Here is a 15103-nt window from a genome sequence, read left to right on the forward strand (position 1 = left end):
GTGATGGTGAATGGTGGTTAGTTGGAATAGTTGAAGGATTGCTTACCAAACATGAGATATTACAGAAGAGAGCTAAGATAGTGAAAGAAAAGCAAGAATAAGCAAAAAGAAAAAAAAAGAGATAATTTCTTTACGCAATATTGAGCAAAATACACATTTATATCAGTCTTGAAACATGCAACAAATTTAAAACATTGAAACCTACAAAACATGTGTATGTAACTTCATAAGAGACTTATAAGTGAGGAACCAGTGGTGTGCCCAAGGGGGGGTTGATAAGGGTTAGAACCCCCCTTTCATCCAGTATTCCTAAAAAAAAAGAACATCAAAGGTAGAAAAATGACAAAATGAGAAGAAAATGACCAAGAAAAAGTATACATAAAACCCCTCCCTTTCGAAAATCCTGGGCACGCCACTGTGAGGAACAGATAATAAATTGAACAAATTATCAACGCAACTTAACAAAAATCATGAGACAATTCAATATGAGGTATTTTGAATTTGAATATCTTAAATATTTCTTTTTTTCTTTCCATTTTGGTTATTTTAAGTCACAATTGTAACTATGAGGATGAATGATGGACTGATGAAATGAACAAACACAATACTAGATACATACCTCAACTGGAGATCAAACCTGAAACCTCTCAAATTCATAGCATGTTATGCTGATCACTCCAACATAGAAACCAGCTTCAAAAAATATAAAGTGAAACCTTATTGGATAGTCTTCTGAATTTTCCTATTTCTGTTATTGTAGCATTGTAACTGGAGTTTTTAAATCTAAATATGAAAAGAAATATGATGTATGATATCAGTTTATGGGCACCAATTACAAAATCGTGGCCTGTACAAAAATATAAGTTTCCTAAAAAAAAAGGTGTTTGAAATTAAGTCCTTTGGGCCAAGCCCCTCCCCCTCCTGGTTACCTTTCACCACTTAGAATTCCCAAGGTAACCCCTTCCCCTCCCTAGTGCGGCACACACTTCTGAACTTGACCACACATTTTTAAACCCTTACTGGAGGGATCTATCAGACCACTGTTTTGATTTTGAACTGTGAACTAGGGTATTATTTTCTGACGCGTTTCATGTGACTTGATATGGTAATAGTAGAATATTGTAAAGCAATTTTCAATTATTGTTTAGTTAAAGAAACGTTCATTCATTCATTTATTTATTTCTTGTTTGGGATGGCAAAATTAAGGCACAAGCCTTTTCTTCCACTTAACTATCTCTGCTTAAGGTATTACAAATTGATTATAATAGCTAACAGTTCGTGAAGTATATAAAAACGAAAAAAATTAAAGTAACAAAATTTTGGCAAGGAGGAAGAAAATCAGTCAAAAATTACAACAATGGCTCCTTTATTTTTTTAAAATTCAAAAATCTTATAATTTCTACATTTTTATGTTGTCAGAAGAGAGGTAGTGCAAAGTAAAATTACAATATTTTGCTGAAATTGAAAATGAGTTATGAGCTATTTGAAACACAACATAACAAAAAACTCAGGTAACTATTATGGTATGTCTGTCCAACTGTTTGTGGAAAATAGAATTCAAAAAGATTTTAAAAAACCAAGTCAAGACCTCATGACCTTGACAGCTTGTAGCCAGCACCCAACTGAAAGGTAGGGAAGGTATAGAGGAAAGGAAATGTATAGAAAGGTACAAAGAAGGGTTCACTTGTGGTTGAATGGATACAAGAAATCAAGTAAAAGTCAATTCAGCATGATCTGAGAGACAGACAATGGTTATTAACGGTTAAGAAGTAGTGCTAATAGTTTGTGAATTTGTTTCAAAACTTGTTACGAAGTGACAAACTCATGCTCCACACATACATGCACACAAAACAATGCAAATATATACCTTGACAAAGACCTCCGAGACACATCTGAACACTGCATAACTTCGCTGCCACTATCCTGATGGACATCTTCACCATCTTCTCTGCTTTGAACTTGCTGCATATGTGTTGACGACGAGTTAACACCTTTCAATTTTAATTTCTCCTTGTTTATGATGCTAAGTAGCTGATTTCGAGGAAATACAGACTTCAAACCTGCAGAATTTGGAACTGTTCTGGGTATCATCGAGCTGTTACCTCTTGCTATACATTTAAGTAACTTTTGTGCTGTTTCCTTCTTGGGTTTGAATGCACGGAAGTGGGATTTTGTAGGATCGAGAACAAGAAACTGAGGATTCTCTTCGGTTTCAAAACTTGTTGAAACTGGGATACTTTGTGCGGTGGCATTTCCGGATACATCTATTAAAATATATTCTGTTGCATCAGGTGCTACGTTAACTGTATCATTGAAATCTTTATCTACCACAGTATACTGAACATCGTTTTGATCTGAAGACACACCATCTGAAGCAGAACACACTGACACCTCCTCAGTCGATGGGACTTCAACTGTAAGAAGTTGTTCATTCATTTTGGGATCAGTGACACAAACCCATTTGTTCACCGATGATTTGTCACTTGTGTCCCATGTCTCATTACTGTTCAGTGAAGAAAGGGCTTCGCTACTTTCAAGATCACTACATGCTGTTTCTGACTTGATCCCAACTGCATTCCCTTCCATTTCCACTAAAAATAATAAAGATGAAATAATTAAATACAACCTAAGTACACACAAAATATGAGAAGACAAAAATTCTTGCAAATATAAATAAATTATGTAGGACAGAATTGACCAGGTAATATGTCCAGAGGCCTGCATAGTCGGGCTTTTTCGTACCCGCTGCTTCTTGCCCCATGGGAACAGGTATAGCTGCTCTCCCCCCCCCCCCCACGGCAATGAGTTGACTTGCATCTTTACCTGGGTTAATTGTCTTCAACCGTCTTCAAGGCACTCTGTGCTTACAAGGTAACTGGGCATTCAAAAAATCCGGGGCACCTGCAAAACCTGCTGGAAGGAAACAGTCCTCTGACAGCATGTTGCTCCAGGCGTTTCTTCAACACGTGGACAGCTGCAGCCAGTGTTGACTACTTACGTAGCTCCTAAATCCTACGAAGTTCTAGGAGGAGCTCTCTCCTTTAAGTAGAATTCATCTAGTTAGCAATTTCAATTCAGTGTAAGCAGTTTTCATCTTATTGCCAGGAAATGTACGCAAGATTACAGCTTCATTTATTTAAATGAATGATCGGACAAACAAAAAACTCCTCACTGAAAATTAACTGTTTTTCATTGCATGGTGTCTTAACCAGGCAATCACTGGTACAACCACAGGGGGGGGGGAGGAGGGGGGCATTGCTCATCAACCTCAGACGGAAATTAAGTTTAGCGAAGAGGCAAACATTAAAGTACAAGAAAAAAACAGGCTAGCAGAATTTAAAAGTAGCAGGGATAAAGGCACCTGCGTTTTGCAATAGTTTTAATATGGACTTAGAACACTAAATCAATCCAATCCAAAAAAATGGCACATACGTACAGATTACAACAAAAAGTTTTTATGTACGATTCGTATGTGATTACAAATTCTTGCATGGATGTTCGTAGATGATTTTCAACAGAATTCCCAGGTGTGCCTGTTCCACACAGAAATACCATGCGAAACCTTGTGAACAAATGCAGGGAAACAGGATTCTCGATAAGAAGCAAACGGTAAAACAGCGTGTACCTACCGAGGATAAATTGGATGAAGTTGGAGAAAGATTAGAACATACTCCTCAAAAATCGCTCTGACCACTTGCACAGGAAACAGGAATTTCCGTAACAACAGAAGTTTTTTTTTTTTAAAAAAAAATAAAAAAAATTGGCTTTTTATGAATTACAGCTAACCTATTTCACATGAAGTTACTGTTATGAGTTTACAGGTTTGTAGTGACATATTTTACAACTAGCTAATAAAATTTACATGATGTAGCAGCCAAGAGACAGATCATGCAATAATGAGTGTCAGGTAAATTTTTGTAACTGGATTTTGGGGAATGCTAATGGTGGGGTAATTAATCCATGTTTAATATTCTTCTCTGACGAAGCATGGCTCCATTTAAGGGGCCATGTTGAGTCACAGAATAAGAGTTATTGGGGCTCAGATAAACCAGATTTTATACACGAAACTCCTTTGCATGACCAGAAAATCGGTGTTTGGTGCGCAGTAAATGCATACAGAGTTATAGGGCCCATATTTTATGAAAATACCATACATGCACAGAGATACAGGGACAACATACTCGCACCATTCTTCGAACAACGAACTGATATTGGATGCCAGTCAGGGTTTTCCAACAAAAGACTGCCACCTCACACACAGGTGAAGAGTCGGATTTCATTCAGGAAATTTTTGAAGACCGGGTTATTAGCAAAGGATTATGGACCCCACAGTCCCGATCTCACTGTATGCGATTTTTATCTATGGTGAAAATTAAAAAATAAGGTCTATGCAACAAACTCCCACACATTAGAAGAACTGAAGGAAAATATCAGGAGAGAAACTGAAGCAATTTCAGAAGCTGAATTATTGTGTGTAAATGAATGTTTCCTGAAAAGATGCCAGAAATGTGTGGATGCAGGAGGACACCATTTCCAGCATCTCTTGTGACAAGGTACGTGCTTATTTTGATTGTAATTGACACTTTAATGATTGTAACTGTATTTGTTGCAGGAATGAATTTTGCAATAATTATCATAACATAGTAGCCATTACAGTAAAAATTGGCATCTCTGAGAGTCCGATCTGCCAGATTCCAAAATAATTTTTCGCAATTATTAATTGTTGTGCTCTCATGTCCCTACACTTTCGACACAAGTATTGCCATGAAGCCAGAAGTACACTCAGCGTAAAAAAATTATTGTAGTTTAGTGAAACAAAAATAGGTGACAGTGCCAGTGGAGCCAATTTAAATGAGCCTGTGGGGCTCGAACCCGCACAATAATTTGCCTGTTATATTTTTTTTTAGAAATAAAGTCTCTCCGATTAGATTAAGAAAAGTGTTCATCATTATAGACTGAAAGAATTCTCGTAAGTTTAATTACTAACTCATTTCAAAATGTTACATAATCTGTATATGATACTTTTCATTGTCCTATATTATTTACACCATCCACGGTCATCACTATAAGAAATCTAAGAGAGGTTAAATAAGGGCTTATAACAGGATGAGCATTGATAGGCCTTAAAAACTCTCAAAATAAGCAGGCAAATAAGAACAAATTACAAAATAGGCACTAATCGTTCTGCACATCGCGCTACGACGCCAGGGGTCCCAGGTTAGATTCCTGGCCTGAGCATGGATGTTTGTGAGTGTTCATTCATCAATTTCATCATATAACTCATCTCCATCTTCACAAATTAGCCAAAAGTGGCACAAAAAGCGAAGTAAAATAAATGAAATGAAATCAAACTAAACGTGCTGAACATTTTTCATAATTTTCATGGATTCGGCACTGAAAAAGCTGTTACCATACATTATCTGGCCAAGGAACAAGAAAAGGCATTTTATGGCAAATCGTTAGCCTATTATTGCATAAAATTTAAAACAAATCTCTGGGATCAGCCTACAAATTTCCTAAAACCATGCCAAAAAGGTGTGGATGCACGAGGACAACACTTCCAACATCCCCAGTGACAATTAACGTGCTTATTTTGAATGTAATTGTAACTACAATTCTGAGAACTTGAAGTCATTTCAAAGATAGCAGTTTCCATAGCAGAGATATGGCATGCAATTTGATGGAGTTTGCCAGGCGTGCCGCCGTCAGGCGCCCACAGGGGAAAGAGAGACCCTGTAGATTACGTACCATATCACAGACAAACTGGTATGTAGCAGGGTATCCTTAACCCTCTGTACTCCACCTAGAAAATGAAAAATTTTGTAAGGTGAAGATTATGTGGTTTAAAATTATGTTGTTTTAGCTCACGGAGATGTTATAGTAAAGGAACGTATGGTTGTATGTAGTACTATTGGGTTTCCAAGCTCTGAATAAAATTTATATGTTACATAAAACATCAAAATCCAATGATTATAAAATGTGTGTGTGTTTGTTTCACTTTTTGAGTATGCATGCAATAGGTCAGGGTAGATAAAAATCATGATTTTTTAAATTTCAATAACATTTTGAGACTTTTTTTTTAAAAAAAATGCATAAAATTGCTTGTATATTTTTTGGCATATTACATATAGATGTATACTTTCTGGCAAAAACTCCTGTAAAATATCTGAGCAGTTTGATTAAAGCAAATAAAACAATTATATGTGTGTGCACACATGCCATCTCATGTTATTTACATGGAGTAAGACACTTTTCGTGGAATGCCTCACAATTGTAACTTAGAATACTTTGTACTTGACTTTTGGCCTTTATCTTAATGATGGTTTGCAAAATATCATCAGTTGCCATGTTTATTTAGAGTTTAATGATAATGATACTATTTACAATTTGATATGAGTAGTATTTTGTAGGTTATTCTACAAAAAATATTTGTTATTTTTTGCCAATGAAAATTGTAATTTTGAAACAACAGAAATTTAACATATCTACTATTTACATATTACATGTTCCTTTCATATGAGCTTCAGTACATATATTTTGTTCCCATGTTCTTATTTTGAAAATGTTAGAGTATCTAAAAGCCTAATAAACGCTATTGAAATGATTACGATATTAATGTACTTTCACCAAAAGTGAGTCTGATATCAACAAATTACTTATCCTTTGCAACTTCTTATTTGACTGCCCCTTTATTCGTTAACTTTGTAACATTGCACTTCAGCATCAGCTGAGAGTAGCCAACTTTGAGTTGGTACAAGAAACTGAAAACTGCTAATATAATACGAACACTCAGCAGATGTGCTAACAGAAATAAATTGAAATCGAACCATGTTAAAATTGCTATAAAACAAAAGGGACTTGGGTCTATAAGGATCATGATATAACAGCTCGTATTCATGATGTAGCTTACGTATAGTTAAGGTCTGCAAAATTTATCAAATGCCCTGGCAAGGACATTAATGCCAAATAGACAATGGATTGGATATTTATTGAATATCAAAAAAGGATATTGGACACAGTTCATGAAAAATATAGTTCATGGGGTAACAGTTCCGATTGTTTGATGATGTTTTTTTTCAAATTCTTCTAGCAGGAAAACTAATTATCGTAGAATTTTGGAAATCATTGTCACAAGAAATTTGAACCTTCCTTAAAGTAATGAGCACTGTTTGGAACGCAAGCCAAGCATGCGCACTTCCCATGGACAATGTATTTTACCTTTACCTTGACAAGCGACTGTAAGCATTTTACCTTGACAAGCGACTGTAAGTATCGTAGACTAGTGGGAAGCAGTCGAACCGGCTGTCTTTTGTTCACCATCTCCCCTCCCTCCCATCTTCCTTACGTCATTCATTTCCACATTCGCCAGGGAAGCTCTTTGCGGACAACTTGACTGGGAAATAGTGAACGGTTTTCAGAATTTTAAAAAAATTATACAGGATCAATAAGCTATTATAATAGGTTTTAACTTAGGTAACAATGGCTTTTAAGAACGTAAATTGTCAGTGTGTAATTGATCTTCCTATATTTTTCCCCCCTTACATTTCACCTAATCCTTGATCCTGTTGACTATGGAAGAAATATTTTGACAAAGCTAAGACCCAATGAATTGCTTATCTGAAGAAGAGACAAGTTATCTCTCGAAACATCGTAATTGAAGAACGAACTATACTTGCAAAAAACGTAAGTAAAACTGAATTTATATTGTTCATTTATTATCCATTTGAGCAGAAGGGATATTTAATAGAAGAATTATGATTACAAAGCGTAGCTTTCCCTTCTAATATTGCTCCTTCTACCATTACTTAAATCTGTACAGACATTCTTGGTAAAACCACAGACAAATATACATTTGTCTGTGCTAAAACTGTTGTACACGTTTGCTCTCTGTAGGCTACCACCAGTCAAGGAATATAACCGCCAGTAAACTGACGCTTGACGAGCAGACGACAAACGTGCTCTAAGTAGTGACATATTAACATGGTGGGGCATGTTTTGAGCGCAACACTATTCTCGCAACTCGTTTTTGCCTTAAACTGAATGCAGAGACACGCGAGAACTTGCAGAGGTAATTTTTCCAGGGTGTAGTTTTTAAAATTGCTATAAACAAAAATGAGTGGAAATGCCCATTAGACAGATCGAGCGATGCTATACAAAACACTCATTTGTAGTATTGTAGTATATGGATGTGAAGCATGGACTCTTACGGAACAAGCTGCTAACAAACTCGACTCATTTGAGCGTAAAATCCTGCAAAGGATCTTTGGCCCTATTCAATCACAAGGAGTGTGGAGAATTAGATATAATGACGAAATTTACGAACTTTATAACTATACTGGGCTAGCCATGTAGCTAGAATGGATGAGCACCGGATCCCGAACAAGATGCTAGGAGGAAACATGGGAGGAATAAAACCTGCAGGAAGACCAAGGATCAGATGGGAGGTAGTATTCAGAAGGACGCAGACTCCATCATTCACATCAGAAACTGGAGAAGACAGAATGTTCTTTAGGAAGAAAATTGGGGAGGCCATGGCCCGTAAACGAGCCGAAGCGCCATAGGTAACAAGTAACTTGGGCCTCCTTATACCATCTTTGGTAACAGTCTGTTATAGCCAAAACACATTTCTTCAAAAATGCATAATAAGTAAGTACGAATGTAAAAAATAACAAAATGGACAAGTGAAATGTGTTTTGGCTATAACAGACTGGTACCTAAAAAATTCCTACTTTTGTGTCACAGATTTTGTATTTTTTTGCGGGTTCCAAAACCCCACAAACCATGCACGGATAGCCCCACAAACCATGCACACATAGCCCCACACACCATTTACAGATAGCCCCACAAACCATTCGAGTAGCCCCACGAACCATGCACGGCAGGGTTAGGTTAGGCAAACATAGTTAAAGTTGGCATGTTCTGGGAAAACAATGGCGTCACTGGAAATATTGACCGGGGGTTACGTGTCATCGAACGCACGGAACATTTGGTTTACGTAGTCGAAGGTAATGGAGGCAAGAGCTTTTGTGGGTCTCACTGCAGAACATGGGCTGCTTTTTTCCTCAGACGAACAAAATTTCTATCCCCTGAAAGTACGTACCTTCTACTTCCATTTTCCGGTGTTACTTTTCCGATTACCATTATATTATTGCAAGTACAAAAATGTTTTTCCTGCTGCTAAAAGCAATGCATATCTCTATTCCTTCGCGTCCATATTGTTTACGCACAGTTGCTGTCATTTGTTCTGGGGTCTTCCTCGAGGAATGCCTACGAGGTTAGGTTAGGCTCCATTAGCATAAATACAATGACAAATTATTCTTTGGGCTAAGAGAACTAAACCACGCTAGCCTAAAATAAAAATGCTTTTTCCTGTGACGTCAGAACACAAGGTTGCTCAAGTGTTGTGCGATAAGTGAAACCCTTCATTTCGCTGAATTAGAGTTGATTTGTCGCTCTGGATTCCACCCACACACACACAGTTTCTTTCATTATTTCAGTCGAGGAATGCTTACAAGGTTATGTTAGGCCTGTTAGGTTGGGTTCCAATAGCATAAATACAATGAAAAGTATTTTTCCTGCTACTAAAATAATGCATTTCTCTATTCGTTCGAGTCCATATTGTTTATGCAGTTATTTCCATTATTTCAACGAGGAATGTCTACAAGGTTAGGTTAGGTTGATTAGCATAAATATAATGACAAATTATTATTCAGGCTAAGAGAACTAAACCTAGCTACCTAACAACGTAGGCATTTATTGCTTTCACTAGATTTGTGCAGGAATGTGCGCCACCATGTCACTTTTTCCTTCCAAGAGTGCCCAACCTGGATACGTATTTCTCGTTTTTTTCAAAGAAAAAAAAAATTTCCGCACCTCCAAACTTACTTTTCCCAATTACTAACTACAAAACATTACCAAAAAATTTTGAACCGCGTTCCTCCTAAGCAGCCCATATTCTGCAGTCTTACCCTTTTGTGCATCGCTGAGACATTAATGTAGAAAAATACACGTTTTACCGGCCAAATAAATTGAACAAAGGGAGAAAACACTTCCACGACCTTTCAAAAGTCTACAGAAACTCAGTTCCATAAGTACTTTCTCCTGTAAAATTGAAGAAATGTGAGTATCAGTTCGTTATATCGGAGTCACTTTAAAATCGGATATTTTGTGTTTCGTACTTACCAATTGTGTACAGCAGAACATATTTGAAGGTGCCATTAAGGTTTTCACACGATTAGAAAATTTTTTTTACACTAAAATAAGCCATTTCTGGAAGTGTTACGGAACGCACGTCATGGTGCGAGCCCCACAAACCATTCACGGATAGTCCCAAAAAACCATTTGGAATCGTATAACCATCCACGAATAGTCCCAAAAACCATTCCCGGATAGCCCCATGGACCATTCACAGAAGGTTAGGTTAGGTTCAGTTAGGTTAGGCAAACATTGTTAAAAAACGGCGTGGTTACGTTTTCGCTTAAATTGAAGCAACGGGAATTGATTTCCTGCTGAAATACATTGAAAGAAGAAAGAAAATACCTCGAAGAACTTCGACAATGCTACAGAAACTGATTTCCGTAAGTAGTTCCTCCTGTAAATTTGAAGAAGAGTGTCTCCGATATAACGAACTGTTACCGGAATGTGCTTTGGCTATAACAGACTGTTACCGTCACTTGTTAGGTTGTGGGGGATCCAGCGACTGCAAATCTTCCTGACATCAAGTTTTTCATCCAGGATCTGTCTAACTGCTGCCGATCCAATATTAGGCTTGTCTGAATCTGCACATATGTACATCGTTGATCTTCTCTCAACATTTGTTGAACTTTCGCCACATTTTCATTTGTTGTGGTTGTTTCAGGCTGCCCTGAATGTTCTTCATCTTCAAGGGAGTCCCTTCCTCTCTCAAATTCTGCAAACCATCGATAGATGGTGGCTTGGGAAGGGCAAAGATCCCCAAATGCACGGTGCAATCTTTCACGACACTCACTCTTGCCTAAACCAAACTTGAAGTCATAAAAAATCATAGCGTGGAAATGCTCTCGTTTCAGATCCATCCTTGCTCGAAACGAAACCTCAATTGCTGTTGTGTAAACTATCATGATGACTCAGCCCATTGTTGGAGCAGGTTGAAACTTGCAGAGTTTGCTATTGAAATGTCAATCTAAATACAGAAACACCAGCAGCGTGTTGCGTTGGGTTATTGTTGTCAATTCTCAAAACTTTCAGAGGGACCCTCGTATAACTTGAAAAAAAAAAAAATCATTCATAGTCACTATAACCATGTCAAATAGGTCCAAAAAATAATGAAGACAGTAAATAAGAAAAGGTACCAAAATAGGCAATGAACATGAACTTAATAATTTTATTGGTCCAATTTACTTTTCCCAATTACTAACTACAAAACATTACCAAAAAATGTTGAACCGCGTTCCTCCTAAGCAGCCCATATTCTGCAGTCTTACCCTTTTGTGCATCGCTGAGACATTAATGTAGAAAAATACACGTTTTACCGGCCAAATAAATTGAACAAAGGGAGAAAACACTTCCACGACCTTTCAAAAGTCTACAGAAACTCAGTTCCATAAGTACTTTCTCCTGTAAAATTGAAGAAATGTGGGTATCAGTTCGTTATATCGGAGTCACTTTAAAATCGGATATTTTGTGTTTCGTACTTACCAATTGTGTACAGCAGAACATATTTGAAGGTGCCATTAAGGTTTTCACACGATTAGAAAAATTTTTTTACACTAAAATAAGCCATTTCTGGAAGTGTTACGGAACGCACGTCATGGTGCGAGCCCCACAAACCATTCACGGATAGTCCCAAAAAACCATTTGGAATCGTATAACCATCCACGAATAGTCCCAAAAACCATTCCCGGATAGCCCCATGGACCATTCACAGAAGGTTAGGTTAGGTTCAGTTAGGTTAGGCAAACATTGTTAAAAAACGGCGTGGTTACGTTTTCGCTTAAATTGAAGCAACGGGAATTGATTTCCTGCTGAAATACATTGAAAGAAGAAAGAAAATACCTCGAAGAACTTCGACAATGCTACAGAAACTGATTTCCGTAAGTAGTTCCTCCTGTAAATTTGAAGAAGAGTGTCTCCGATATAACGAACTGTTACCGGAATGTGCTTTGGCTATAACAGACTGTTACCGTCACTGGTAACACTTCCGTATAGAGGAAACGGATTTCTTCATTTTTACAGAAGAAACTACTTACGGAAATCAGTTTCTGTATCATAGTACCCACCTAAAGAAATGTTCCGCAATGTAAAAAAGTGCAAAAGAAATGATTTCTAGGTGTTTCCACTATACGGAAGTAGTACCCTTATTATGCATTGCAAAACATTGGCTTTTATCACTGAAATAATGTCAGGGCGAATTGACAATATAGAGAAAGTCTCCAATTTTGTTAATTTTCGGTATACTAACTAATTTTGGCCTCCTAATCACGAATCTGTTGTAAAAAAACAGGGGTCACGTCTGGAAATTTGAAAAAAAGCCGATTGAATTTTTTTTATATATAGGTGTATATGTGTAGTTTTACGAACGAAAATGTAACCTCCTGTCATTGCTTTCAACCATGTCGTTGTTTTACAAGAAAATGATTTATGATGTTCAATTTTAGTACGAACCCTATTTCTTCGATAAATTTAGGGGTGAAATGAGTGCTAATGGAACTTAACCTAACAGGCCTAACCTAACCTCGTGTGAATAGTTCGTGGGGCTACCCGTGGATGGTTTTTGGGGCTAATGACCAACGTTTCATGAAAATGTACAATTTCCAGACGTGACTCCCGGTTTTTGTACGACAGATTGGTGATTAGGAGGCCAAAATTAGTTAGTATACCGAAAATTAACAAAATTACAGAGGCTAACGTCAATGGTTTGTGGGGCTACCCGTGGATTGTTTTTGGGGCTAACGAACAATGTTTCAACAAAATGTACAATTTCCAGACGTGACCACCAGTTTTTTACAACAGATTCGGGATTAGGAGTCCAAAATTAGTTGGTATACCGAAAATTAACAAAATTGGAGACTTTCTCTATATTGTCAATTCTTACCATAACTTCAATTTCTTACATTACGAGTATTTATTGTTCGTTGCTTTTTCGCTTTCTTTATACACAATATGGTGGGCAAATCTTGACTAGCGTTGTCTATCATCAGTGGGTATGCAGTGTTACAATCTTCTTAACCGAAAACCTGCACTTGCACCAGAATGAAAAAAACAGCGGAGAAACAAATGAAAAAAACACAATATCAGGCTAGTTTAGGTCGCAGGTTAAATCCTATTGACTGAATAATTAGCCAACGAACGCAAGACAAGCAACAGTTTCATGCAATCTTCTACTGACAAACTTACATGTAGTGACAGTCACTAGACGCTTTCCAAATGTAATAATACAACTATTCGCAGTCTTCGGTGAGAAAGCATATCAAAAGCAAATAAACTTTTCTACGTTGAAGATTTGTGCTGTCTTCTACGCGAAGACTGTTTTGCTAACGTGCTTGTCATTTAAGATAAAATTGAATAAAAATTTGGTTTGGTATACTCGCACATTCGCATCGCATCGCACCGCACAGATCATATGTTCGCATCGCATCGCATGTGCCTGTCACAGTCGCAGTGGTAATAGTTAAAATTCTTCTTCTTCCTGGTTCTCACCACCGGGAATGTGGCAGTCAGTCAAAGGTTTACAAATGTAACAGAAGATTTATAGTGCACAACCTACCAGGTGTTGCACATTCATGGCCAGGGACCGGATTTATATGTAGTAAAAACGTGCTAATATATAAATACATATTTGGTTGTTATCACCAAAATATGGACTTAAATTTGTAAAAAGTCAACTTTTTAAATTGGGCGAGTCTGCTGCCACGCACGTGTCAGCAGTAAGAATAAGCGTCAAATTTGCTGCTGCCACGTAATTCGTCTGCTAAGATGATGTTACAAATCTTAAGAACAGATTAAGACGAGAGAAATGCAAGTTTATGATTAGTGGGAATGAATGTACAGGTAATTTAGAACCTTTATCTTTAGAAAGCATTTAGCGATATTATTTTAATGCTAACAGAACTTAACCTAACTACGAGAGCATGTAGGTTTATTATTAGAAGAATGCTAAGGGACTTAATCTTAAAACATTTTTGTGAAAGTAATCGCTACAACTTCACAGTATGTGTTACAGACGTAATTGCATACATAGCATGATGAAATCACGATAAAACAAAGACCGAGTTTACTGCCACGCGCATATTTTTTGAGGTTCCAGCAGAAAAAGAACGTGGCAGCAGACACTGCCTTTTAAATTAATATATGAGACACTCCACGAGTGCGCTTACATTCACATTAATTGTAAAACAATACAAAATGCGTTTTCATTTTCTGTTTACAAAACAACGAATAAGAAAATTTTGTTGCAAGTGTTCAAACGTGAATTTGCTTCTGTTGTCTCTTTAGATGGATTTATATTGACTAAAACTGAATTTAATATCGCAAGATGTAATGGGAGTGTATTTCAAATTTGTCAGTTTTTCGCACGAATGCCACTCGACTCTTTCGGTCTCTCGGGGACATGTAGTTATTGCGCGAATATGGATTATATGTTGAGAAATGTTCTGAAATATGGAAATATGTAAAAATAACTAAAATATGTAAAATATGAGTCAAAGCCTAATATGTGTAAAAATATGGAAAAATGAAAACTGAATTTTTCGAGTCTACATGAAATGATGCGCAAGGATAATGCAAAATATAATTGATTTTAGCTTCATACATAAATATGTCATTTACATATAAATCTATTCCCTGTTTATGACTACTTACGGGGACGAGATCTCTCTTCATCCCTGACAATAATTATAAATTATTATTTTCTCGTAGTTTAAGGCATACTTGGCCACAACACTATTGCGAATATCTAGACAGCAGCGAAGCAAACCACACGAAGATTCATGTGAATGCTCTTGAAGGAATTCCAAGCACTTGTATTTTTTCAGAATTTGGAATAGCATAACGGGTCTTCTTGAGGAGAGCAAATTTCGAAAACGGCTTCGCTGTCGTCATCCAAGGGCCCAGGCGAGCATTGAAG

General features: G+C 37.0%; 1 protein-coding gene across 3 annotated transcripts in view; it reads right to left on the reverse strand.

Annotated features, from left to right (window-relative positions):
* Nucleotides 1-13571, reverse strand: part of LOC145985749 (uncharacterized) — a 28619-nt gene extending 15048 nt beyond the window's left edge. Inside the window, exons 1-3 of one of the 3 annotated variants that reach the window (XR_014441443.1) lie at nucleotides 13375-13571; nucleotides 1868-2591; nucleotides 620-783 (exon numbers count right to left, since the gene is read on the reverse strand). Coding sequence is in view for 2 of the 3 variants with exons in the window: in XM_083119816.1 (XP_082975942.1) it covers nucleotides 1868-2586 (719 nt within the window). In the remaining variant the exon portion in view is untranslated. Of the gene's footprint in view, nucleotides 1-619; nucleotides 784-1867; nucleotides 2592-3629; nucleotides 3716-13374 lie in introns of those variants that run through there. The other 2 variants (XM_083119816.1, XM_083119817.1) reach the window with 2 other exon arrangements.
* Between the last annotated feature and the right edge of the window lie 1532 nt (nucleotides 13572-15103).

The sequence above is a fragment of the Lepisma saccharinum genome, chromosome 3 (genome assembly GCF_977018435.1).
Source record: "Lepisma saccharinum chromosome 3, izLepSacc3.1, whole genome shotgun sequence".
NCBI classification, from domain to species: Eukaryota; Metazoa; Arthropoda; class Insecta; order Zygentoma; family Lepismatidae; genus Lepisma; species Lepisma saccharinum.